Source organism: Thunnus thynnus, chromosome 14 (assembly GCF_963924715.1).
Source record: "Thunnus thynnus chromosome 14, fThuThy2.1, whole genome shotgun sequence".
In the NCBI taxonomy this organism is placed as follows: Eukaryota; Metazoa; Chordata; class Actinopteri; order Scombriformes; family Scombridae; genus Thunnus; species Thunnus thynnus.
In genome coordinates this window covers 4,890,117-4,915,830 of record NC_089530.1, presented here as the reverse complement: position 1 = coordinate 4,915,830, position 25,714 = coordinate 4,890,117, and the positions used below count along the sequence as shown (strand labels likewise).

Genomic DNA, 25,714 nt, shown 5'->3' with positions numbered 1-25,714 from the left:
TGCAGTAAAAGTAGTGATTTAGTCCCTTTGACTGATATATTATTATATATGACATCATTAGGTTATTAATACTGAAGCATCAGTGTTAGAGCAGCATGTTACTGTTGTAGCAGCTGGAGGTGGAGCTAGTTTCAACTAATTTATGTACAGTTAGACCCTAAATCAGCATAAAACATCTGTCAGCAGGTGTCCCGACTCCCTGCAACTAACAGAAAAGTAGTTTTCTTTTTCCACTGCAGCACAACTAAACTGTTTCAGTAATCGTTATGACCAATTAATTCAAAATAAAAGACCAAAATGTTATTTTCTTCCTTTCTTTTTTTTCCTGCTCTGCTGAAATCATACTGAACCGTGACTTTTTTGTACCATTACGCCCCTAGTAATTAGTCTGTATATATAGGTGTGTGTTTTGTGGATAAGTAGCATGTCACATTGATTACATTACACACAGTACATCAGGAAGAGATATGTGTGTCTGAAACTCACCTCAGCATGCCAGTAATCTATTTAATCATCTAGCAGTTAATACATCCAATTGTTGTGTGTGTGAGTGTGTGTGTGTGTGTGTTTCTTCAAGGCAGTGCCTATCCATCAGCTGAGTGTGAGTAGAAAGAGTCTCACTCTGAATGTTAATCACTGTTTTCAATGACTAATTAATTCTGGATGGCTGATTATTCCGACTCCGTCTCCTCCACTTTGCCTATCATCACCCCATTTATCACCCTCCTTTTAATTTAGCCTTGACACATACGGCCAGTGTGTCTTTCACTCCGCGTGTTTGTGTGTGTGAGTGTGTGCATGGAGACGAGTCGAGTCGGGCAAATCGAGTTGAATGCAGATGTATTGTATGAAAGAACTCGCTGTGTGTGTTTGTGAGACACGCTCTCACAAGTGTTTTACCAATTGCCTTCCATGTATTAAGGACGCATTTCTTTCTCTTTTTCTCTTCCTTTTCTTTCCTCCTCTCCTCGCAGAGTATGGTGGACATGGGCAACAACAAGGCAAGGCAGCTGTATGAAGCCCACCTACCAGAGAACTTCAGACGGCCACAGACCGACCAGTATCCTCCTCCTGCCTGCTTTCTGTCATTTGCTCTCACACACTGTGTATTTATTGGTCCCAGCATTCATTCAACTCTACATTCATTTACATAAAAACTTGGTTTGTCACCATAAACCCCTTGTCACTGAACACTTGCCTATAAACCCCTGCTGGCATCGTACATGTGAATAAAAAAAATCTGCCTGTCACCATGCATGAATGTAAAGCCCTCCATGTCATCTAGTATGTCACTATATATTTGCATAAGAACACACTATATCACCATATATATGTCATTATATATTTACAAAAAACCTTGAAAGCTCCCCGTGTCGCCATATATTTGCATACAAACTTCATATGTCACCAGACATTTGCATGAAAATGACTTTTGTCACCATACTTGGGTCACATATAGATCTTTGACAAATGCAATGAAAAAACAACATGAAGTTTTTCCCTTTATGCTTCCTTTCTTTTGTCACTCATATTAGTAAAGTGCTTTATTTCACTACGAGCCACCAAAACAGCTTCAGTGCTCCAGGGTGAAACCTCTACAAGCGAGATGAACACAATTCTTCCAAAACATATTCCCTCATTTAGTGTTTTGATGATTGTGAGAGCACTGTCATACCTGCTGCTCCAAAATGTCCCATGGGTGTTCGGTTAGGTTGAGATCAGGGATGGGTTGCACCAACTGGTCTTTAATAAGCCTAGTCCTAACTGCTAAGTCGTTCTTTGTTAAGACCAGTCTTTAGAATGGACTTTACAGTTGCACCAACCAAACCTAAGCTTAGTCTTAACTACACCCGGTCTTAGCAATGCCCGTCCATGTGAATGCCCGCGCGACTATGGCTATTGGCCAACAGCGTGCGTTGCTAGGATCCATTGTTAACAATCTCCTGCTGTCTTGCTAATTTGTAGCTAATAATTTCTAATTTGCGACAACAATATGGAGGATCAAAGAAAAAGAAAAGGCAATTTCACGGACATTGAGATAAGAAAATTAATAGAGCAGTACAGCCAGCGCAAGCAAACGCTGGCTGCCAAGCAGTCCAATGTAATACCAAATAAGAAGAAGCAGTCGACTTGGAGAGAAATAATATCAATGATTGCTCAGACTTGGGCTCAGAAAATGTTGTACGGAAAAAGTGAAAAGACCTCCTGAGCAAGGCAAAGATTTTAACTTTATGCCTGCTCCTGACTAGGTGTAAGATTTACTCCCAGTCTTAGTGAGTAGAAGGCTTAAGCCTGACTATTAGGTTGGACTTAGAACACCAAGTTAACACCAACTTAGCTTAAGACCAGACGTGAGCCCTGTTGGTGCAAATGGCCCCTGGTGACTGTGAAGGCCACAGCATATGAGTCACATCATTTTCATACTCATCAAATCATTCAGTAAGTCCTCGTAACCTTTGGACGGGGCATCGTCATCCTGAAAGATACCACTCCCATCAGGGTAGAAATGTTTTATCTTAGGATAAACTCACTTTGATCTGGATCCAGAGACAAAGTCAACTGGGCATGCTCAGCATTTTTGTACATGTCACAGAGCACAACAGAATGTAAATTACTTAATCTTACAATACACCTGTATCTGTTACGTTTCACCACTCATTTATTGAGTTTTTGTCTTCAATTTGTCAACTACCTAGAATACTACATTTTACTCTACATTTATATGAAACTTCTTATGTCACCATTCACTGGCATAAAAGCTAAATTTCTGATCGATCATCAGCCAGCATAGGATAAGGCTGCTGTTATATATTTTTCCCGTTGTCGACAAATCCCAGGAAAGGAAATATCTCAAAATATTTTGACTTCAGCATGTCTGTTGCTCACAGTCCCAAACTCATTCATGCTGAAGACGTGAACCTTGGAAAAATGTGTCAAAAGTGTATATAGATTTTATCTTTTTTAACTAGGCTCAATAATTTCCTAAAACAAAGGCCAACTGTAGTTTTTAGTAAACCTTACGCCATCGGGAGTAAACAGTGCATTTGCTGAGTTTTCAGCTGCAGAGTTAGCTATTGAGTGTTTACTGCAGCAGGACGGTGTATGTGATAATGACTCTAAATAAACTACAGCGGCTGTATTCATTGTAATGAAGCAACATGTCACCCGGTGCGACAGTGTGTCTAATTGATGTGTTTTTAGCTGTTCTCTGTGGATGGCAATAACGGCCAGTAGGTCCACCACTTTAACTAGACTTAAATATCTCATTAACTATTTGATGGATTACCATGAAGTTGTGTACAGACATTTGTGTTTCGTAGAGGATGGAATCTCCTGGCTTTGGTATTTCCCTGACTCTTTCTGTAGTGCTAGCAGCAGGTTGACATCTTTGGCTTTTAGTGAACTGTCTTGAAAACTATTGGATAGATTTCCATGAAAAGTGGTACACATATTCATGGTCCTCAGCTGATGAACCCTACTGACTTTGGTGATCTTCTAACTTTTCCTCTAGCTACAATGAGGTTGACATTTTGGCTGTTTAGTCAAGTGTGTTGACAACTATTGGATGGATTCCCATAAAATTTGGTACAAACATTCGATGAATTCCAATAACTTTGGTGATCACCTGACTTTTCATCATCAAAGTGTCCATTACTTTGGTTTATAACTGAACACATGCAAAAATAATCACATTGCCCCTCAGCCTTAACTGTACTCTCTGTGTTTAGTGATAATTAGCAAGTGTTAGCATGCTAACACACTATCAGCATTAGCATCGTCATTGTGAGCATGACGGCATGTTGATGGGAACATTTAGCTCAAGTACAGCCTCACAGAGCTGCTTGTATGGCTGTAGACACGTATTCTTGTCAATGGTGTTTGGACAACAATGGAGCTACGGATACATCACTAAAACTAGTTGAATAAATAAAACGTGAGATGAAAGTAAAATATAAATGCTGACAAACTGTTTTCATATAGCTGTGATCAGAGAGTGAACTCATCATATAAGATGTGAATGATGCTGACTGCCTAATATCCTTTATTCAGTATAAATATCAGCTGACACTGTAAATCACAACTCGAGCGAGCTTAGTATCAAGACGGAGAAATTACAGCATCCAATCTAACTCATCGCCATCAAACTTCTGCTTCATCGGCACATCCGCAATCATTTCCAGCACCAAATAGGACGTGACAGGCTCGCCACGTCAGCGTCATTCCACACATTTAACCAGGACACCTCCAGCGGTCTGTCTATCCATCGGTGTAACAGCGGTTTCCAGTTTGCCCTTTTCTGCTACACAAGACAAGACAGCTGTGTGGTTAACACAGCAGCATATGTTCATATTTCCACCACCAGACTGAAATAAATAATCTCCCTGTTTGAAATGCTGCTCTAATACCCTATCTTGTATCTGGCAGGCCCATTTGTGCGGGTGGTCATCATTCTTCACTCTTTTGAAGTCCATTAGTCGTTCTGACAGCAGCGCCGCTGGCTGAAAACAGCAGATAACAGACCCAGGATTAGGAGCGCAATGGCCTGAGTGTGTGTGTGAGCGGTTCCTATGTGTGCTTCTGTGTTTTTGTACTCACACATCATTTTGGCCATGTTATTTACTGTGGTTATATATGTAAATGAGAAGGTGCATTTTGATTCCCTCTATTTGTTTTTTCGTGTTTCAGCCTCCTACATTGGTGTGTTTGTGTGTATTGGAATGTTTTTACACAAGTGCAGACATGTTTTCTTGGAGTATTTACACTTATTACTGACATTAATGCAGACAAGAATTACTTATTGTAATTCTAATATGGGAATGGGAATATGCTCTTAAAACTATGGGTTTTAAGGACAGTGCAATTGTTATGTTTGGAAAAATTCAACCGACTACTTCTACTTGTAGTACTAAGCTGTAAAAATATCTTTAATTTAGTCTAAAAAGGCATGCTGTTTGTCCAATGTTTATACCAGAATTGCAACTCAAAAGATTATGTGACACTAAAGCTGAATTTTTACTTGATGCAAGTGGTCAACAGCGGTCCAGCTGCAGACACTGCACCTACGATGTAGATTTTGATTTATAGCTCTGCGTCAGATGTCTCCTGTTGATAGCACCGCTGCAACACTAGATGGATGCACTTACATTATTTCAATTACTTTGTGATACAGAGCAACAACGGGCTACGCATGTACACATAGAACCGGAGTTATATCCAGGTAACTTCTGTTTTGCCTTTTTCTCTTTACTGGTTTAGGAGTATTTCTATTGCTGTACCATTGCAGTGTTTACATAGTTTTATTCACTGAGAGAGTAAAAAAGAAAGCAGATTCCTGAGCCTTTCAGCCCCCAGCTCCTCCTGCCCACATGTTGAAGGGTCTTTGATAGTAGTGTCTAGCATTGTGGAAATTTTTATTTCACATGAAACTAGCTGCCTGCAGTATTAATACATCTGAATGCTAGCAGAACCAAGAATATCTTGTTTTTTGCTCACCAGTATGGCAGCAACTGCAAGACCTGAATAAAAATAATAAAACATATCAGTACACTCAGCTCAGGTCTTCCTGCTGATACCATTGACTTGTTTTACAGTATAATAAATATGTAATCTGTTGAAGTGTATGACATCATCACAGCTGTCCAGCACTGACTAGACCAGATATGACTGATGTCAGAGGTCAGCAGTGGGCTCATATATCAGTCTCTATGGTGTGTGTTTTGCAGATCTGTCATTGGTGTTGCATCTACCTTCGTCTAACGCTCATTTGTAGTCATATATACATAACCACTTTGTCATTTGCCACACATTTATTCACAATAGCCCTCGCCGCTGTGCTGAGTATCGTAATGCAGCATCCTATCCGCTCTGCTGTTTCTAGTCAGCAGTACAGAAATAAATAAGGCGCCGTGTTTGAGATGCAGCCCCAGCAGCAGCCTGCCTCTTCCAGCCTATCTCGTAGCTCGACTCGTACGGGTGGTCATCATTTTTCAATCTTTTGAAGTCTATTACTCGATCTGACAGAAACGTTGCCGCTGAAATAGGGAGATAAGAGAGTCGAGATTAGCGCTGATGTAGCGCCTGGGTGTGATGGTGTTTTGGACTGTGTGAGTTGGAGTTCATGAGTGTGAGGTTCAGTGTGGAATCCTAATGTAAACACCACAACCACACATAACCACTCTTATTGATAGACTGATGGAATTAAGTTAACTGACTTTGATTGGACAATATTAATAATGTCAATGCGGTTAGTTAAGGAGATACAGATCTGATGGCTTTTAACAGGGTTCTCAGTAATCATGACATTTTGAGAGAAGCATTGCACAGCCTTGCAAAAAAAAATAATAATAAGGAAATACTCTGAGAAAGGCAAAATCAGGGTATTCAATTTGAATATACAAAGGGTGTGGTTTCAGGAATATACTGCTCTTCTTCAAATTCATTTTCACACGTTTTAATTTGGTTTTCAGCTGAACATTAACATTTTTAGGTCTTGGGGGCACAGACTGTGTGGTCGTCTCCAAGCGCACCTACAGTGCATAACAACAATGAGTCATCAAACCAGTCGGCTTCTCCAGAAAATCATATAGTTATCTGAGCAGCATGCCATGAACACACAATGACAATAGAAATAAAAATGTAAAATAAAAAAAAAAGGTTTGGTGCTGTTTATATGATCATGTCAATCCAACGCTGATTCAGCATTAATATCCTACTTTATCCCAGGCATGTTGTAAATGATCACATCATATTGTAAAATGTAGAATAAAACAAGAATAAAACATGAAATGCTTTTGCTTAGAAAAAAGCAGGATTGATGAGCCCTGGTAAACTGATGTCTCCCTCAAAAACAGGCAGAATATATAGTTATAACCGTCCAATCTGATGTATGATACAGTATATCAGAAAAATGAATGTAAACACAGTGAATGACCGTCCGTAATGGCACTGCGCTCTGACGCGGCGCTTCTCAAATTGGAGGCTACAGATTTATCAACATATCTGATCTCCTGCCTTCAGATGCTGCAGGGATTTAATGAATTGAAGTATACAATATAAAGCAGCTGTGGACAACAGATATTGTAAGAATCACCCTTAATTCTTAATAAATAAATGCAGCTCTTGTTGATGCAATCACCAAATCATGATGTTGCGCCTGAAACGGACGTGGTTGTGAGACATATATTCTCAGTGCAACATCTAAGATCCACAAAAATAGCAGAAACTCACTTTAATCTGCCTCATTTGAATAAACCTCTTACCTGTGCACTCTGTGCTCTTTGCTGGGCACCAAAATACTATACAGATGGGCAAAGCGAACTTCAAGGTCAGGAAAATACTAAACTGTCAGAGTGCTGCATTTGCCTGCTGTTGTGCCTCCACAAATATAGGGCCCAAGGGCGCGTTAAGACTTTTTTAATGGACTATTTGCTTCTCTGCTACTGTTGTGTGCTTGCATGCAGTATTATTCAGGATAATTCACAAAATAAACATTCTGTACCATTTCAAAAGTGACCTGTGTTTGAACATGCATTTCATCTGGTAATTAACAGAGAACAGCAAAAAGAAACATATTGGTAGCAGAAAGGCTGGGCAATATGAAACTAGATATCGTCTTAGATTTTGGATAATATCATGATATGGAATAAGTGTTGTCTTTTCCTGGTTTTAAAGGCTGCATTACAGTAAAATGATGTCATCTTCTGAACGTACCAGACTGTTCTAGCTGTTCTATTATTTGCCTTTACCCGCTTAGTCATTATATCCACATTACTGATGATCATTTATCAAAAATCTCAGTGTGTAAATATTTAGTTAAAGCACCACTAATCATCCCTACAATACTGTCACAATATTGATGTCGAGGTATTTGCTCAAAAATATTGTGATATTTGATTTTGTCCATATTGCCCAGGTAGCGGTGATTCTGTCCCTGGTCTTAATGTACTTAATTAATTGTGTTGCAAGCAAATATTTTTGGTATTGCGTACCCCTATTATCCATCCATAGGTATCTAGATATCTACAGTATCACACACTAAAATTATGAGTTGGTTTTTAGTGATTTTATTACATGTACTGTATGTTCCTCTTGTGTACATGTGCATGATGGATATACTACAGTATATTGTTATTCCTGTGCAGTATTTCAGTCCTTAACTCTAACCTTCAGAGCAGTGGAGGTCTTCATCCGGGACAAGTATGAGAGGAAAAAGTATTATGACAAGGAGGCTCTGGATGCTGCTCCTGTGAGTATCAGCAGTAACATTTTTATATTTTGAGGATTTTGCTCTGCCTGTACATGTTATTGTAACAGTGTGCACACAGCCACCGCAGTTGGAGGCCATTTCATATAACCTGTACATCAGTGGTTGTTTGTTTCATAGGTTTGATGTAAAGCTGTTTGATGCTAGTATCTGTTAAACACAGAAACCAACTTAAATTGAAAATGACAACTTTTCAGTCCTTTTAACTTACTGAAATTTTTCCTTTTTTTGTTGAAAGGCTGCCCAGTGTTTTTTCTTATCACCTAAAAAAAAATTGCAAAATCTACACACACACACACTTTTCTTTTAGGAAACTTCATATTTATGATTGAATATGAATGATGTCCCATTGCTTGCCCTTTGGCTAAAAACTGTATCAAGGAGTGTTTGCATGGTTTTGGCTGCTGTTGTGTAAAAAGTTGAATCATGCTACTTCATATTTCTTACACATTTAAATGAATTCCAGTACTGACTTTTCAGTGCCAAGGACTCTTGGTTGGCTTCCAGCATCCTTGTCTTTCACTCATCAAGCCTGTAAAGTTTGTATTTTTACAGCTACGACCTTTCCTGCACTCTAATCTATCACACTGCTGGCTGTTAAGCTTAAATGTGTGAAAAAACAGTGAAATCCTTTTCATCCCTGAAAACAACAGCCTTGTTGTATCTGATCTCAAGAGTTGGTACACACAGTTAGTATAACCTTTCAAAAACACTGTCATCTTCTGATACCAGTCTTTCTCAGTAAGTAGAGATGTCTGTGTGTGTGTGTGTGTGTGTGTGTGTGTGTGTGTGTGTGTCAGAGTCAAGCATCAATCTCCTTTTCTGTGGATGAAGGAAGAGAAAGGATGTGATTGTGTGGGTGTGTGTGTGTGTGGTCGGTTGGGTGCATATCTCCCTTTCTTGTTTCCAGAGAGATTATCTATGTAAGTTGTGTGTGTTTTTGAGTGTTTCACTGAGTTACTCCCATACTGTGAGTTATGCAGGGTTTTGTGAATGCTCATGAAAATATGTGTGATGCAATCTTAGTGTGTAAATTCAGATCTAACCGCCTGTGTTTCCCATAAAAAACTACGGGCCGTTACACTCGCCTGCATTTTGACTCAGCTGTCCTGGATGTGTGTAAGAAGATACGTCAATACAGGTATCTATTTTCAAAATTACTGACTTGGGATTAGGATTCAAATTAGGATTATTATTTTATATTTTAAACCTGTTTTGGATGTCTACAGAGTATTAAACAAGGCTACATGGGAAAAGAAATCTGTCTAATTAATGCAGTTTCTTGTTGTTGAAGGTTAGTGAGGTCTTCCTTTGATTTGTCAACTTCTAAGTAAACCAAGCTAGTTTTATATAGACTAAAGCTGGTTTATGGTCGATCAGAACTACTTCACCAGAAACCAGAAGTGTTTATAGTTGTTTGGAATGAACACACTGGAAGGCAGAGTGAAAGGACGTCTGTCATAGAGGAAGGGGAGACGTAATAATGTTTAAATACAGCGATAACGGCGCATATTTCAGACAGTCTCTCCTTGAAGGCTTTCATAGTGTTTCACTCGGTTGTTCACTTGAAAAGTGACTGAAATAGTTGTGTGAAGAAGAGAGCTGCAGAGAGAAGTTCAGAGATCAGCAAACAAAACAAAGCACAGCCCACTCTCTATCTCTCCAAACATTAAAATGAAATGTTTCCTGTGGGACAACACTAACTTTGGCGGAGTGTAAATAATAGTTTAGCCCACTCATGTAATTAATGTAAATTAGCTACAGCTGACTGTGCCAAACGCACCACTGACACTTTCAGCATTTTAATGCTAGCTGATTTTTACTGCACAGTTAAATTTGTGATTTTGATTTAAAATGATTACAGATTTTGCCCGAATGTAAGAGATCAAAGTTATAAAGTACACACCGACACCAACTGAACAGCGTTTAAAAAAAAAAAAAAAAAAAGTTGCAGAGAAAGGAAAACACTCTCAAGCATAAACACCAAACACATTACATTAATGCGAAATGTCTTGTTCACAGCAGTCTCGCGCATCTTTATCCCTCTTCCTCTCATTGTGTCTCTTTTTGTTTCCCTCATCCTCTCCTTCTTTCTCTCTCTCTCTCTCTCTCTCCTGCCTCATTCCCTGTTTTTTCTCTGGCTTTCTCTGAAGCAATGCCAGCAGCCAGACTGTGATCTAGGATCTGTTTCTGCCACCCACACAGACGGCTCGGCTTTTATATGCAAATTAATTATTAAAAACAACTCATTATCACTTTAAGCAGTTTTCCTGCAAATGAAGAAGGAGAGGCTGGCTACAGTAACCCTGAGCTATATAGTTTGTGTGTGAGAGCGAGGGATGTGTCGGTGTGGCTTATTTGTTGAGAGCTTATAGATGAACAGTCTCTGCGTGCTTCTTCACTGGAGTTACATCATCATACTGGTTTTCATGTATTTACCAGTATCTCAGGCTATTTACCCTCAGTTGAAAACTGGATTTGTTCAGTGTTGATACTGTAACATGATGGATATTATGATGCAGTTGGATCATCATTGGTTGCATAACAAATTGCAACATTTTCAAAGTGCTGAATGAATTAAGTGATTTGAAAGTTGTCAAGTTACTGGAAGATGCTCCCATTCTTAGTCTATGATGAGATGTTGCCTAATTTTTACACAGTTTTGGGTCTTTTTATTGTATTTTATATAGACAAAGTTCTATATAAAAGATAACATGAAACACTACTTGATGTGAGAACTTTGTTTTTTTGTTACTTTTGTGTCTCATATTATAATGGCGTGTTGAATTTCACTTCATTTCCCAAGATTATCTTGAGTCTGTTGAGTTAAACTGCATTAGTTGTGATTTTTTTGCTACTTGGAGCCAAACAATAAGCTGTAAATACAATATGGTCTCAAACAGTTGCTTATTTACATATCGAGCAGATACAGAACAACATTATAATTTAGTTGAAGTTATGTTTGTGTCCACCTTGCAAATGTAAATCCATGTATTTGTCTCAACTAACACATTCATGGGTTCATCATCACGAGCAGCTCCTTTCATATTTTTGAACCGTTGTTAATGGAAAAATATTGATTAGTGCAGCTTTAAAAACATCATTATTACAGTAGGTGACCGGACTGAGTGAGTGGAATGTGATCACAAGCAGGACGCAAATATAATCTGGTTTTCCTGTTTAATATTATCTGTGACATAATAAAAACAGGCAGCTTTCTGTAGAGCCATGAAGTCAGCAAACTGGCTCAGTAATGTCAATTAAACAGCCTTGTCTAAGATTTGTTAATGTTAGATACCATAAGCTAATGCTAAATAAAGAGAAAATAAGACTGTAGCAGCAAAACCCCTGAATGTGTTGAACTGAATTGAATTGAATTGAATTGAGCTTTTTATTTGTGAGAGGAAGACTGGCTTATTCCTTCTTTCAAAAGTTATGTAGTTTTGCTTTAAATGTTTTTGTAAAAAAAACAAGTTTATATTCACTAAAGGAAAGTATTGAAAAAAAAAGCATTGCTCTGATATCAATACTCATCCTCAGATTTTACTCTGACACTGACATGAAAACATTTCAAATGATGCTTGATGTTTCATATGCTGTTTGGACATTTTAGCATTTCACTTCTGACACTTGCTTGGAATGAGTTATTTATTGTCAGAAGCTTCAAACCAAATTTATGGCATTCAGAAAGCTTTATTGGTACAAACACTGACTGCAAATTCTTGTGCATGCAAGAGTTTTTTTTTTGTGTGTGTGTGTGTGAGAGTGAGAGAGATGGCGAATGTGGGAGAGGGACTGTGTTCTTTTGTAATGGGCAGCTTGCAGTACTTTGTTCACAGTGGAGGACATGAGTGCAGCCACTCCATTTCCATTGCCCATGCAGCATGAGCTTATTGTTCTGCCATGAGTGAATCAGTGGTACTGTGTGTGTGTGTATCAGTATATGGACCACAAATTCACAATGTTATTGGAATCAACAAGGCATCAGAGTGCTTCCTGCAAACCCTCTGTGATGAACCCAGTGATTGGCCTAAAAATGTCACAAGAGAGCAACACAGTCACCCTGGAGGAAGCCTTTGCTGATTTTCACCCTTATTTGCCTGTGTTAGTCATGAGGATGTCCTGTCTGCAGTGTCCACAGAGCTCGCCAGTGTTCTATGAGTTCCTGCAGCCAACTGTGGCAGTTTAGTTAACTTCTGCTATCCACTGACATATTGTATTCTGACATCAGAGCTGCAGGGAGAGTGTAGCTGAGGTCATTTGTCTTTTTGTTGAACGGGAAAACTCAGACTCCTCTGTCAGAGTTCACAGTTAGCACGGACGTGATTGTTATTATCTTTTTTCATAATACTTCTGCTGTCAATTTTCATTGTCTCAGCCTGTGGCTAAGTTTACAAGAATTTACCAAATTTTAAGATTCATGTCAAACTAAGATGAACAGTTAGGCTACATACAGACAGCTTTGGTTTTAGCTTGTTCGTAACAGTTTGCTATTAGCTTAACAAGCTGTGGTTGTGTAAAACACACCAGGAGACTGCGGACAGAGCATGTGGAAATATGGCTTTCCTACATGCTCATGCTTGTTGAACTTGTTTGATAAAGTACATATTGCACTTACAGTAACAAGCATAGTTGTCGTCAACTCGTATAACTTGTGTGTGTATGTGTGTCAAACACAAAGAGGAGAGGACAGAAGCAGCATGGTTAGGGTTAGGGTAAGGGTTAGGGGGTTAGGGTTAGGTAAATGACAGCATAACGCAGTCTGTAAATGATAGCAAAATGCGGTAGAGACTCTCAGCATAGTTTTTTTCTGTTCACTCAGCTTAGGCACTGCACCTGAGTCTTATAATGGTAGGGAAAACCCTGAGTACCTTGACTTTGTGTGTGAGCCTCCATGTAAAACGTTGATATATGTTTCCGTGTGACTGGTGGAGGCTGTGCAGCCATCAGCCACTATCGGAGCTAAGTTCTGCCTATTCCGATTGTTTGTAAAACGTCCTATTGGCGCTGATCAATTAGCCAAACTGATTACTTGGTCTATCTGTAGTACACATATTTATGTCCCCCTCAGAATGAACTGTAATCACTTTTCATCTAATGCCATCATCAGGTCAAAATGTCAATTTGTCCGATGCTTACACAATACAATACAAAATACCGTGCCTGCAAAACTATTGACATTCTCATTGGCCTTGATTACTTTGTGTTTGGGGAAGTTTAGTGACGTTAAAATGTGGATGTTAGCATTTAGCTCAAAGCGCCGCCTGACTAAAGCCAAACAGAGCTGTTATCATGGCTGTAGACTTTGCTTAAAGTTTAACTTTTAGCAAAGTCAGAGAGACAGAAATGGGCCGTTAGCGTAAGATCCATGTTGTATCTCTTGTTGTCATTAAGTTGTATAAGTACACCCATTTGTCATTGCAAGGAGATTTATGATACTTAATGCAACCGTGCCACAAAACATGACTCAAGGTCATTCAGTTGGCTTAATATTCTATGAGAAGACTGCTGAGTTATATTACAGTTATATTAAACCCATCCCTCAGCCTTCCTAATTCTTGTTTTATTAGTCTCTGTACAACGATTCGACTTTGCTTCAGCGAGTGTCCTCTGCAAGAGTACAAATGAAGCTGTTAAAGGTCTACCCAGCAGACAAGTTTCTGTTAAGATGTTAACCATCTTTCTCTTTCACTATCAGTACTCGCCACGGTGGAGAGCCAGCACTTCTATCTCTAAGTCCTAATATCTATTCAACCTCTGTTCATCCTCTTTCACCCAGCTCGCACTGCTCCTCTCCCTCTTACCCTCCAGCGTCTTTTCTCTTTATCTTCATTATCAGTCCATCTGTGCCTGTTTAGTGCTGTGTCGACATCTCCGGCAGCATCAAAGTCGGAAGAGGAGGAAGTTTTGAGAGAGAGAGAGAGAGAGAAAAAAAAAAACCAAAAGACATCAACAGAATAAGTAGGGGGCTAGGAAATGCTCTGAATTCACATCTCAGCTGCGCTCTTTTCACCACCACAGGCAACAAGAGCAAGCAGTCGTTTGATGCCTTAACAGTTGAGGAGGGAGGGAAAAAGATGGAAATGTAGAAAGCATTCATCTGTTCTGCCCTAAGAAAGACACAGCCAGTGTTAGTTTGTAACCTAAGGTAGTTTAGAGAGCCAAAAGGAGCAGGGAAAGAAGGTGGTGAGGAAGGAAAGGAGGAAGGCATGGTATGAAGGAGGTGAGGAGGGGTTGATGTTAGTAATGTAATCTCTTTCTGAGAATTCATTTTTCTTTGGCTGGCTTTAAGAGTTAGCTAAGGAATGCTTGGTGTATTTTATCAGCCATCCAAAACGGGGCTGTAATACAGTTCCATTACAGATTTGCATTGCTTACTTTCATTTAAGCTTCAGACAGAAGCAAATGCAGCAGAGTGTGCAGAGTTATAATGGTGTAACATCCTCTACTACTGGAACTCTGCAGCCTGGCTCCAGGCCAAGCGCCAACTATCAAGGCTTAAGGTTGAAGCCAATGTGGAAGTACACGAAATTCTAATGCTAAATGCTAAATTGAGGCCCTCTAATAAGTGTGCTGGTGGTCATTTTGGAAATTATTGCTCGGTTAATAAGATTTGAAGACTTATAGTAGCTTTGATGTCTGCTGTGTGGGCGTTGATTGACAGCTGTGATTGACAGTTGGCTCACCTGCTGCTCTCCCCGCCTCCGGGACTTGCACTGAGCCAGACTATTGTCGCAATATTTCAGTAAGTTTAATGTTACTTGACTGCAGTAGCTGCCCTGTTAGCACAACTTAGCTAAAGTAGCACCACTCAGTGTTCCCAGTAAGCTAGCGTTTGCTTCAGTCTGAGATAACGTTGTGTTTCCAGAGCATTAAAGGCAACACCTGCACTCCTTATTTGAAACATCCTAGCTCCAACTCTGGGATTCAAACAGCTCCAATGTAAACCAATGAGTGATGTCACACCTTGCTACGTTCATCTTGTATACAGTCTATGTTCCAGACCCTCAAACTGACGGGACACATTTCCAATTTATTTTTTAGCAATTTAAATAGTAATAATGAGTAATGAAGTAAAAACAAAATTCAAAAACATTGGAGCTTTGGCAACAATGCAGATGAACAACACATACATAATGTCTCCATGAAGAATTGGATCACTAGTTCAGATTTTTGGATGTACAGTACTATGGTATGAGATGATGCTGGGACATTAGTTCAAGTGGTGAGTCTTGTGTTCAAAGATCTTCCAAGCTGGTGACTTGGACCAGTAATTAAAAATGCTCAACAATACTGATGTTCAGTATATCAGTCAGTGTGAAAAGCTGTTGTCTGGCCATTGACATCTCTAAAGTTAGAAAGTATTTCACAATTATAAAAAAAGAACATTTTTAGACCAGTGACTAGAAGGTAATTTAAATCCATCTGCTGTGTCTGTGGATTTAAATAATTATTGAATGTATTGTATCTACTGTGTACCAGATCTGAGTGAAATACACAGGAGTTTGCAGAGGTCTGTGTGCACCTCTGTTAATGAGCTGTTCTGAGCAGTTGAAAACACAAACAAATACTATCCAAAGACAACATTGCGAGTTCTGTGGTTTGGCCTCCATAATCTGCAAGTGTCACTGTTTTTTTTTTGTTGTTGTTTTTTTTAATATTTAACATTTATTTATGTCTCAGACTGTTGTGTGCTCCCACCATTCCTGCTACCCCAACTTTTGCCTTTACTACACATGCTAGCAGCCACCACTGAGCCTGTTTGATTACAGGTGCAGGTCAGGTTGTAGGTCTTGCTTTAACAGGTCGGGTCGGTTTGGAATTTATTTAGAGATACAGTAATGAGTAAGCAGGTAATGGGTTGGTTACAGGTTTGCAATACTGGACTCATGCAGGACACCTGAGCCCATGTGTGATTCACACTGCAGAGAGCTACTGAAGTTGGCAATGGAGCTTAATGAAGACTTCCATCAGAATCGTTTTTTCTCTTGGCACTCTTAATCCATTTCAACAAGGACATTGTCACTTTTGTTGTCATTTTCAGTCAGAGACTTGTGCATACCAGCTTCACCATTAGAGGTGATGGTAGCCAGTGTGAAGTAGGAGTAGTTGTGCGGCCGGTGTTGTGTACCCATGAGCACCATTTTTAACTACCCCTTGAACTACTGTGTATTGGAGAGGTGTAGTTCTTTGATTCCTGTACATTGTATTCAAAATTGTCCTCACAGTTTTTACAGACTTAAGTTTGAAACATATTTTCTGTTTTTGCGTAGCCATTAGGGTTAAGTGACGTAAATTTAGCTCAAAATTTGTTACTGTACCTGGCGTCTATCCTGAACACTGTTTCACCACCATAATAAACTGCAAAGAAAACATACATATTTCAAGTTTTAAAATGACTTCATTACATTCACCATTTTTTGGAATGATCCAATTTGTTCTGCTGTTGCGTTAAGAGGCATAAAGTGAAGACGAGGCACAAATCTCAAGGGAGATATCTGAAGCTGTGGCGCATGTAGAAAGGCAGCAAACAGCCAGATGGCAAAGAATAAACAAGGAAATGATAAAGACGAGGCCAAGGTAGCATCACAATTGTTTAGTTAAATCTGTTGACTAGCATGTCTCATTGCAGCCAGGAAAGATTAAACAATATCTGTGGTGAAACAGCTGATGGGATATTTATCAGGTTTGATTGGGGTAATTCTGAAAACAGATTGACAATGGCAGTAATTAGTATAGACAGTGCGTGAAGTGTGTGTTCATTGTTTGTTCAGAGACTGCTTTAATGACAGACTTCGTGTATGCCAAGCTGTGGCAAGCACCAGACAGGCTTTTGACCGTCTTAAAGAAACAACTTACTTTAAATTCTCTTGAGTCTCCTGAACATGAAAGTAGTAGTAAGCCATGCATGCAAATGTGGTGTTGGGAATGATCTTTTCTTGACTTTATCTTTTTATATCTCCCTCCCGTCCCCATCTTTCCGTCTTTGTGTTTCTGTCCATCTGACACTGTGATAATCTCTGTCTGTGGAGAAATAATAGCTGTCCGTGTGGATAACGACACCACCACCACCATGGTCCTGCTCCGTCACCACTGTAGCTCTTGAGGCTGCCCCTGGCCAGCCTGAAGATCCCTGGATCCTCTTGGGAGCTAGACCCAAAACTCCGGCCAGCTCTACCCCCTATACTGAGCCTGCAGAAGATTGGTCTGTCATTGGTGGAGGTAAACAAGGTGGCAAGCGGTCTTAACGCTCTCAACAACCTCAGGAGATCCAGCTTGAAAATAAATTCAACAGTGCCGGTGACAGGCTTCTCTGTCACCTCCCCATCTGATGCCAAACTGCTCTTGGGCCTTCCATTAGGGGAGGGTTGTAGCTCTGCTGCCTCCTTTTTGCTGCCTTGGGCCGCAGGCTGGTGCAGCACACAACAAGCACGGTGCTGGGTCCAGCTCCGCTGGTCAGGGAGAGCAGCCAGCAGTGACTCACCTGGCTGCTGCAGACCGCCAGGATGCTGCTGCTGATTGCCATGCTGCTGCTAATGCCACCTCTCCGCAACATCCCCATAGCCTCCGACAACGCTAATAATCAGAGACTTGATTATCAGAAACATGAGAGTTGGAAAGGCACATACTTTCTGTTTCCCTGGCGCCAAAGTGCTTGACATTTCAGACAAAGTTCCAGACATAATAAAATCCCACCCTGAAGTAGAAAAAAAAATCTGCACAAATGACATTCCCAAGCAGCAGTCTGAACTGTTAAAGTGTTATTTCACTCACCTGTTTAACATCCTCAAATTATTCAAAGGTAAAATCCATATTTCTGAACCAAATTCCACATATGGCTATGGAATGGGGTGTTTCAGCAGGCCGATTAGCATGAGCACCTGGCTGTCCTCTGCTTGTGACACTCTCGGTGTGGATTTTATCAATAATTTTAACGTCTTCTGGGAAATTGTTTGGTCCAGATGGTCTCTACCCGAACAAAGCTGGAGTTTGGATGCTATTTGCCACTTAAGCATATGGAATCCTCCGTTCAGGCGCTCCTCACAGAAACCAACCATGTCATCCCGCAACTTTCGAAATGACCGGTCTGTCAGTGGTTCCACATTTAACAATTGTAACCCTTCCATTGGACTTGGACCAGACAGACATTTTCATCATCAACGCCCTATGAGATTTGCAGTCAAACAATCTGGTGCATGCCCCAGGAACCTCATTTCTGTTAATGTTCAGCCTCAAAATCGCCTAAAGCCAGTGCTTTCACTTGACTACTTCTGGGTCTTCTCGTCATTTCCGACGCTAATTTAAATGATTTAAATGATCCTCAGATTTTCAAGACTAGAAGTGGTTTTGGTTTCTTACATCTAAATATGCGTGGTTTACTAAGTCATAACTAATATGATCACCTAAGCATCCTATTAACTCAAACTCATCTGGATGTTATGATTTGAAAAGACTTGGCTGAAGAAAGAGATTAATTATCAGATTGTTTCTTTCAGTGGTTTTAATATTTTAAGAGCAGATAGAGCTGGCAAAGGAGGTGGTGTGGCAGTATATGTAAAGTCATCTCTCTCTGTACTTGAGCTGACAATTCCTAAATATTTGAATTTATCTCCTTGAAAATTGATGTGAGGCATAATAATTTGAAGTAGTAATTGGGGTCTACAGACCTCCTTCTGCCCCCTGCCCTAGAAAAATTTGGTGAATTAATTGCACCATTGATTGATCAAGAGGTGATTATCCTTGGTGATCTCAATTTAGACTGGCTTATCTCAGCATCTAATAATCTTAAAGAACTTTTTTACAATCTTAATTTTACACACACTCGCCCACACCTGAAGGATTCCTCTAAGTCAAGCTTAATTATTTTATTAACAAACAGACAGATTGTTTGCATTAGAAATGTGAAACAGAGGAATACTAATTCACACATAGTGGTCAGAAGAAACTTAAAAATTTTTAATGACCAGGCCTTTCTGCATGTTCTGCATGGCCTTTACAGGTCTGCCTGGTCATTAAATTCAGTCCAATCACCGACTCTCTCAAAATCCCTGATCCTGAACTAGCTTTAAATTATTTTACCAAAGTTTTTTTTTAACTCAGTTTTAAAGAAGCATGCACCTTTTAAAAAGAACAAAATGTAGCTCTACTCCCTGGTTCCCTGCTGAGCTTTCCACCTTATTTTATTCAAAGCAACAAAGAAAAAAAAGCATTGGCTCTGGCTAGGCACACCAAAGACCCTTGTCATTGGCTTGCCTTTAGACAGTTGAAGAATAAGTGCACTGCTGCTGTCAGAAATGCCAAAACTGACCATGATCTGCACTCTTTTACTAATTCCTCTTATAACCCCAATAAATTCTAGAAAATAGTCAAATCTAAAAATTCTAACACTTCTCTACCTGCCTATGTTGTTAATGGCTTTACTCAGATAACTGATAGCTATGAAATTTGTGCTGCTTTTAACAATCATTTTGCTGCATCTTGTCAGGTATTTGACAGTCTTAGGGTTGGTCCTAGTGAATGTGTGGAATAACATAAGTCATCCTTCCTTAATACTACTGCTGAAGTAAACCACTCCTTTATCTTATCTCCTGTCTCCAGTAGGATGGTAGTTGATGCCTTATGCAATATTGATGCGCACAAATCAACAAATGATGACAAACTGGAACCATTTGCTGTGAGATCCTCAGCACAGCTAATTTCTGAATAACTCATATTTTCAATCTTAGCTCTACATCATTTCTACAGTTTGACTGAAGATTACATATGGCCTTCCTCTCCATAAAGGTGGTAGCAAATCTGAATTAAATAATTATTGTCCAATCTCAAATCTTGTCTTGCAAAAATACTTGAGTCACTTGTTAATGAACAGTTGAAATCATTTTTATCCACACATTCCATACTAACTCCATTTCAGGCTGGATTCAGGCCTAAGCATAGCACTATTTCTGCTACTCTTATAGTTATTAACAATATAATCTCAGCATTAGATAAGAAAAAACACTGTAACTGCTGTATTTATTGTTTTAATGAGAGCTTTTGACACAGTTGATCACTCTCTGCTTTTACAGTGACTCTCTTCTTTGGGCTTTGACAATGCTAGCTGCCTGTGGTTTCAGAATTATCTCTCTGATAGATTACAGTATGTCAAGATAGGTAATATCCAGTCCTCTTTTCTCCCCATTACAAAGGGAGTTCCCCAAGGTTCTGTCCTTGGACCAGTTTTATTCACTATTTATATAAACAATATTATGTCTTCATTGTACAATTGTAATTTCCATCTATACGTGGATGATACGGTCTTTATTCCTGTGCAGATTCTATTCATGCTGCCACTCAAAATCTACAGCTACATCATTTAACCTCTTTCAAAAACACCTTCATAATTTGAAACTGGTCCTAAACTGTACAAAGACAAAATGGATGTTGTTTTCGAATGCAAGAAATATTGACTATGGTAGTTTTGAAATTTGTTTTGTTAATGACACCATAATAGAGAGAGTGCAGTACTATAAATATCTAGCATGTGGGTCAATAAAAACTTAGCCTACTTGTTGTTATCAAGGCTGAGATTGAAATTGGGCTTTCTTTTTAGAAATAAATCTTGCTTTCCTTATTTACGAGAATTGTTGAAGCAGTTCTCCTCTCTGTTTTGGACAACGAGGATGTTATTTATGGGTGGGCGGCCAGTTCCACTCTCAAACCTTTAGATGTAGTATATCACTCCACATTAAGATTCATCATTGGAAATAGTTATGGGACAGACCATTTCCTACTATATCAAAAACTGGCCTCCCTGCTCTATCAGTGAGGAGGGATCAGCATTTGTTTTTATTTATTTATAAGTACCAAAAATTCATAGGTTAGGAAGAGTTAGGAAGATCTGCTTTCTGTTACTGTGCCCCACATCCTTAGAATATACTTAAAAAAAAAACTTCAAGTTGACTTCATTGATACTGTTGAGTCAATTACAAGGTTTAATTGCTAATTTTATTGATTGTAACTGTCATTGCTTTTTTTAAATAAATAAAATGATGATGATGATGATGATGATGATGATGAAAAACATTTTGAGCTTGGCTGCCTTACTGTACATCTGATACAAGGGAAATGTCTATGCACTTTAAATACAAAGGAAATTCCACTTGTAAAGCTGTACTAATCTATATTTTTATATTAACAACTGATTAAATGAGGTCTGTAATTTTATAGATATTACTTCTATTAACAAACCCACAGAGAATCTGCATTTCCCCTTAGCTTTACTCATCTTTTTAACCTCTCATAGCTCATTGTTTGGTTTTGTGGCCCATTGCTTTACTGATTTGATTTAGTCTCACTACTCTTATCAGCGTAGGCTCCAGCCACAGCGGGCAGCTGCTTTTAGCTACCCAAACAGCAGACGAAGTTAGCGGCTATCTGGTAAAGTCAGACCTTTTTCATTTTATGGTAATTTTGGAACCTGTTGTGTGTCAAGACTCTAACTGGACCTCATATGTCATAAATATAACAAATGGTTAGAAACACAATGACAAAGAGGCCTCTTGAGGAGTAATATGTTTGTCCACTGGGTTTCACTCACTTTTTAATAACTTTCCCACTTTATGGTGTATCAGGGAATATCGCCACACTCAACCTTCCTGATATACATATATGTTATTATATGTGTGTCTGGAACCAGACTGACCCACCTTTTCAGACAGTCATAGTTCAGGTTAGGTGTTAAAGCCCTTGTAGTGAAATATCTAGCCTGCTTAAGAGCCAAATATTTTTTCATAAGAGTTGTTGGAGATCAAAACAGAGCTAGAAGGAGAGTGAACGTTGGACTTTCATTTGTCAGAGGGCTAGAAATATGATTCCAAACGAATGCTAATATTTCTCCATGTCTACTGGATGTGTCAGAAGGCAAATGTTTGCTAAGATGTTCACTGTAACAACGTTATCCACCTTATTACTAGCCCCATGATACCTTTTGTTAATTATTGATGCTACTTCCAGTCTTTCCTTTTACTAAACTGGCGTGTGTGAGAGTTAGCAGGTATGCTACAGGTGTCTTCCCTTTTCTTTCTGGGGAAAATAAATGATTTGGGCACACAACCCTTAAACAGGCTCATGTGATCATACCTCTGCCTTCTGCTACAGAGTTATGGGGAGATGACCTGAAAAAGTGGCCTCTCATAACTCACAGTAGCATATTTATTACTTCATTGATTCTCTTTCTACTGACAGTGAAGTGATGAACAATCTGAAAAGCTCATCAGTACTTCCTAAAGTCAGGTGTGTTTTGTTAAAAGAGGTAAAACAGAACCTCGTCTTTCTCAAAGCAGACATACAGCCAAGTCAGAGCCTCAGAGTCCTGCATCACTTAGCTAACGCTAAGCTAACTTATTTTGTCACCGCTATCTGAGGCCACTTCTTCAGATTGCCTTCCCATCCCTCACTCATAGCAGGTGGAGGTATGATCCCGTTTAAAGAAAAACATTGACATTTTGGTAAATATGCTCATTCACATTATACCACTCTCATGTCTGTATGCTAAATATGAAGCCACAGCCAGCTAACTTAGCTTAGCACGAACACTGGAAACAGCTAAGGTAACAAAATCCACTTATCAGCACCTCAAAAGCTCACAATTAACATGTTAGATCTCGTTTGTTTAATCTGCACAGAAACAAAGTGTAAAAATGACAAATCGCTGTTATACGGAATCTAATACTATGCTATTTTCATCTAACTCTTGGAAAGAAAGCTAATAAGCAACGGGGATAAACCTAGCAGATGACAATTCAGTTAAAGGATTAACCAGAAGTTTCACCTATAATTCACACAATTTATCATGGGACAAGGCATAAGGTGGATAAAGTGGTAATATGTCATAGGTGTGTTTTCAGCTTGTACCGCTGCCCTCTAGTGGCCAAAACAATCAATGATGCATCTTTAAAGTAAGGAAAAAAGAAATGACTGTGCATTCACCTTTCTTACCGTTCACATTTGTCTAACTTGTTCCACAATGGTCGCAGGGTCATAGGTTTGCCATCACCCTGATAGATCACCGTTTCCCACTCTACAAAACACTGATGAGCAGGGAAATAAAAAATGGCCTGTGAAAACAACCAGCTACTGTTGCTGGTTGACTGCAGAGTTCAATTCAAGCCCTGCTCTCATTCTTTCTCACAGGTCAACGGCAGATTAATAGAGGTCTTCTGCACACGCTATAACTGTGTGTGTGTGTGTGTGTGTATGTGTGTGTGTGTTTGTGTGACCTTATTTTGACACCATTCTTCCTGTGCGGCTTTAAGCTTGAATATAACCTTGGCTTGCAGCATCTACTGAAGCGAAGAGTTCTCTACTGTAGTGGAGAAAATCCTCCTTCATTCCTTCTAATTAACTGGGCTCTCTCTCTGCTTCACTTTCCTCCCCCTGCGATGCTCTCTCTTCCCTCTCTGTTCTTCTTGTTCCATCTGTCTTTATTTATTTGTCTCTTCTTCTCTTAGTCCCTTGTCTCTGTCTCGCCCTCTGTCTGAAATTCTCTTGTCTTCCAGCAGAAGTCATCTGAAGCTGCTTCTCTCTCCACCTCACCGTCCTCCCAGGCTGACAGGAGCAGACAGGAGGTGCAGGTCTCCTCTGTGTTCTGTGGTGTGCTGGTGACTTGCTGTGGTTTTCTTCTGTTGCTTTGTTGTGGTGTTGTCATGTAGATTTGTTGTGGTGTTGTTGTCATGTCCTGTGTAAGTGTTTTTGTTTAAAACTCAGAGATTACTGAACCTCATAAAATGTTGACATCATGACAATTTTTTTTCTCTTGCTGTCAGCTGGCCGGAGTTTTTGTTTAAAGGCTTTATTCAGACATATTGTATCTTGTCACATGTGGGTAAATGTTGCTCAGTTTAAAGATGTAACAAGAAGAAAGAAGATGAAGATGAAGATGAAACTTTTTCATTTCTCTTTGTTTCTTGTTCTCAAGCAATTTCGTGTTGTACTTCCACAAAGTTTTGACTTGTGAGAGACAGATTAAAGGTGCCCTGTGGAGTTTTTGACTACCATGTATTAGTGCTTTATCACATTACACACACACACACACATTACTGCTGATGGACTCACACTTATGTGTGTATGTATTCAACTTATTTATAAGACCTCAAGAATGCACAGAATGCGTTACGTCGACAGGCAGTGAATGTAAACATATCTCTGTTTGCAGGAAAACTCCACAGGGCACCTTTAAAAACAGAAATGTCAAAATTGAAGCAGCTGAGGCTGAGATATCCTGACTTTCTTTCCTTAGTAATGGTCAGGCCTCAAAATGTCGGATCCTACATTTCCCATAATGCAGCCGGTAGCATCTTTTGTTAGACCTCCCCAGGTCTCCCCACTAACTCTGTGCCTCAGTCAGTAACGAAGCCCTTCCATTAAAATTCGTAGCCTTCAAGCCCAAGATGATGTCACTGTGACATCATCAGGGTTATTTTCCATAGTGAGCAGTAACTTGAAACACTGTCATTTGCATCATCGCTAACAGCTGTAGTATCACATTAATTAAATTATAATTTTTGCATCTATAAAATGTGACACATTGCATTGTGGGATTGTTAGCAGAAAGTAGTCCGTGCCATGGTGGATTTTTTTGAGGGCACGGTATATTGCATATATTTCACAGAATTCAGACAGTAAAATAAAATGATACAGTACATATGCTACACTATATAAGAAATAGAGAGTGATTTCATACATGTGGTGTTTAGAAGTGTGTTGTACATCTCTGCTGCACATGATTATTTGCGCCTTTGCACAGGATCAGTGCTCCTTTAAGTTTGCACTGGCAGTGTACATGAAGTGATTAAATAACCAAAGTTAGAAACATAGCCAACATGATATGTGTAGGAGGATCCCATCTGTAATTAGCTGTGTTTTATTAATGATGATCAGATGGAAGTATAACAGCCTGCTAATGCTGTTGGAGCAAATTGGTCAATGCTAGTCATTAGCTCATAGTACATAGAGCCAGAAACTTGTTGCCTTAAAGATTATATAAACAACTTTCTGATGGATATTTTAACAAATATGCAGCCAAAATATAGCTCACCTGCTGTTTGTATGCAAGAATATTAAGTCAGAAGTCATTGTAGTCATGACCAGTTTAACCAGAATAGCCAGTGTCTTATAATTCTGTTCCTATGTCAACAGTAGCCATTGTTACCTTCATTCACCTGTCATAAAATCTTAAGAAATGAAAATTCAAGCATAAAGGAAACTTTTCTCCTCCTTCGCTTGCCTTGACATTTGACCAAAGCCTTATGTGTGTGACTGTTTTTATAATATGCTCTGTTTGATTTTTTAATATTTATAGTCTAAAGTCCAAAAACTCCTGACCCTAAGCATGCTCACAATAGAGCACAGAAGATAGTGACTCTAGAATAATAATTCACTGCATGTTCTCCATTTTAATTGTGTTTTGCA

At 39.3% G+C, this 25,714-nt stretch overlaps 1 protein-coding gene across 7 annotated transcripts in view; it reads left to right on the top strand.

Annotated features, from left to right (window-relative positions):
* The window catches only part of LOC137196635 (stromal membrane-associated protein 1-like), a 113,591-nt gene that overhangs the window by 23,149 nt on the left and 64,728 nt on the right, over nt 1-25,714 (top strand). For 3 of the 7 annotated variants that reach the window (XM_067609389.1, XM_067609386.1, XM_067609387.1), the window contains exons 3-5: nt 975-1,060; nt 8,170-8,245; nt 23,803-23,871. In XM_067609389.1, the coding sequence (XP_067465490.1) occupies nt 975-1,060; nt 8,170-8,245; nt 23,803-23,871 (231 nt within the window). The remainder of the gene's footprint in view (nt 1-974; nt 1,061-8,169; nt 8,246-23,802; nt 23,872-25,714) is intronic. The other 4 variants (XM_067609392.1, XM_067609391.1, XM_067609390.1 and 1 more) reach the window with 2 other exon arrangements.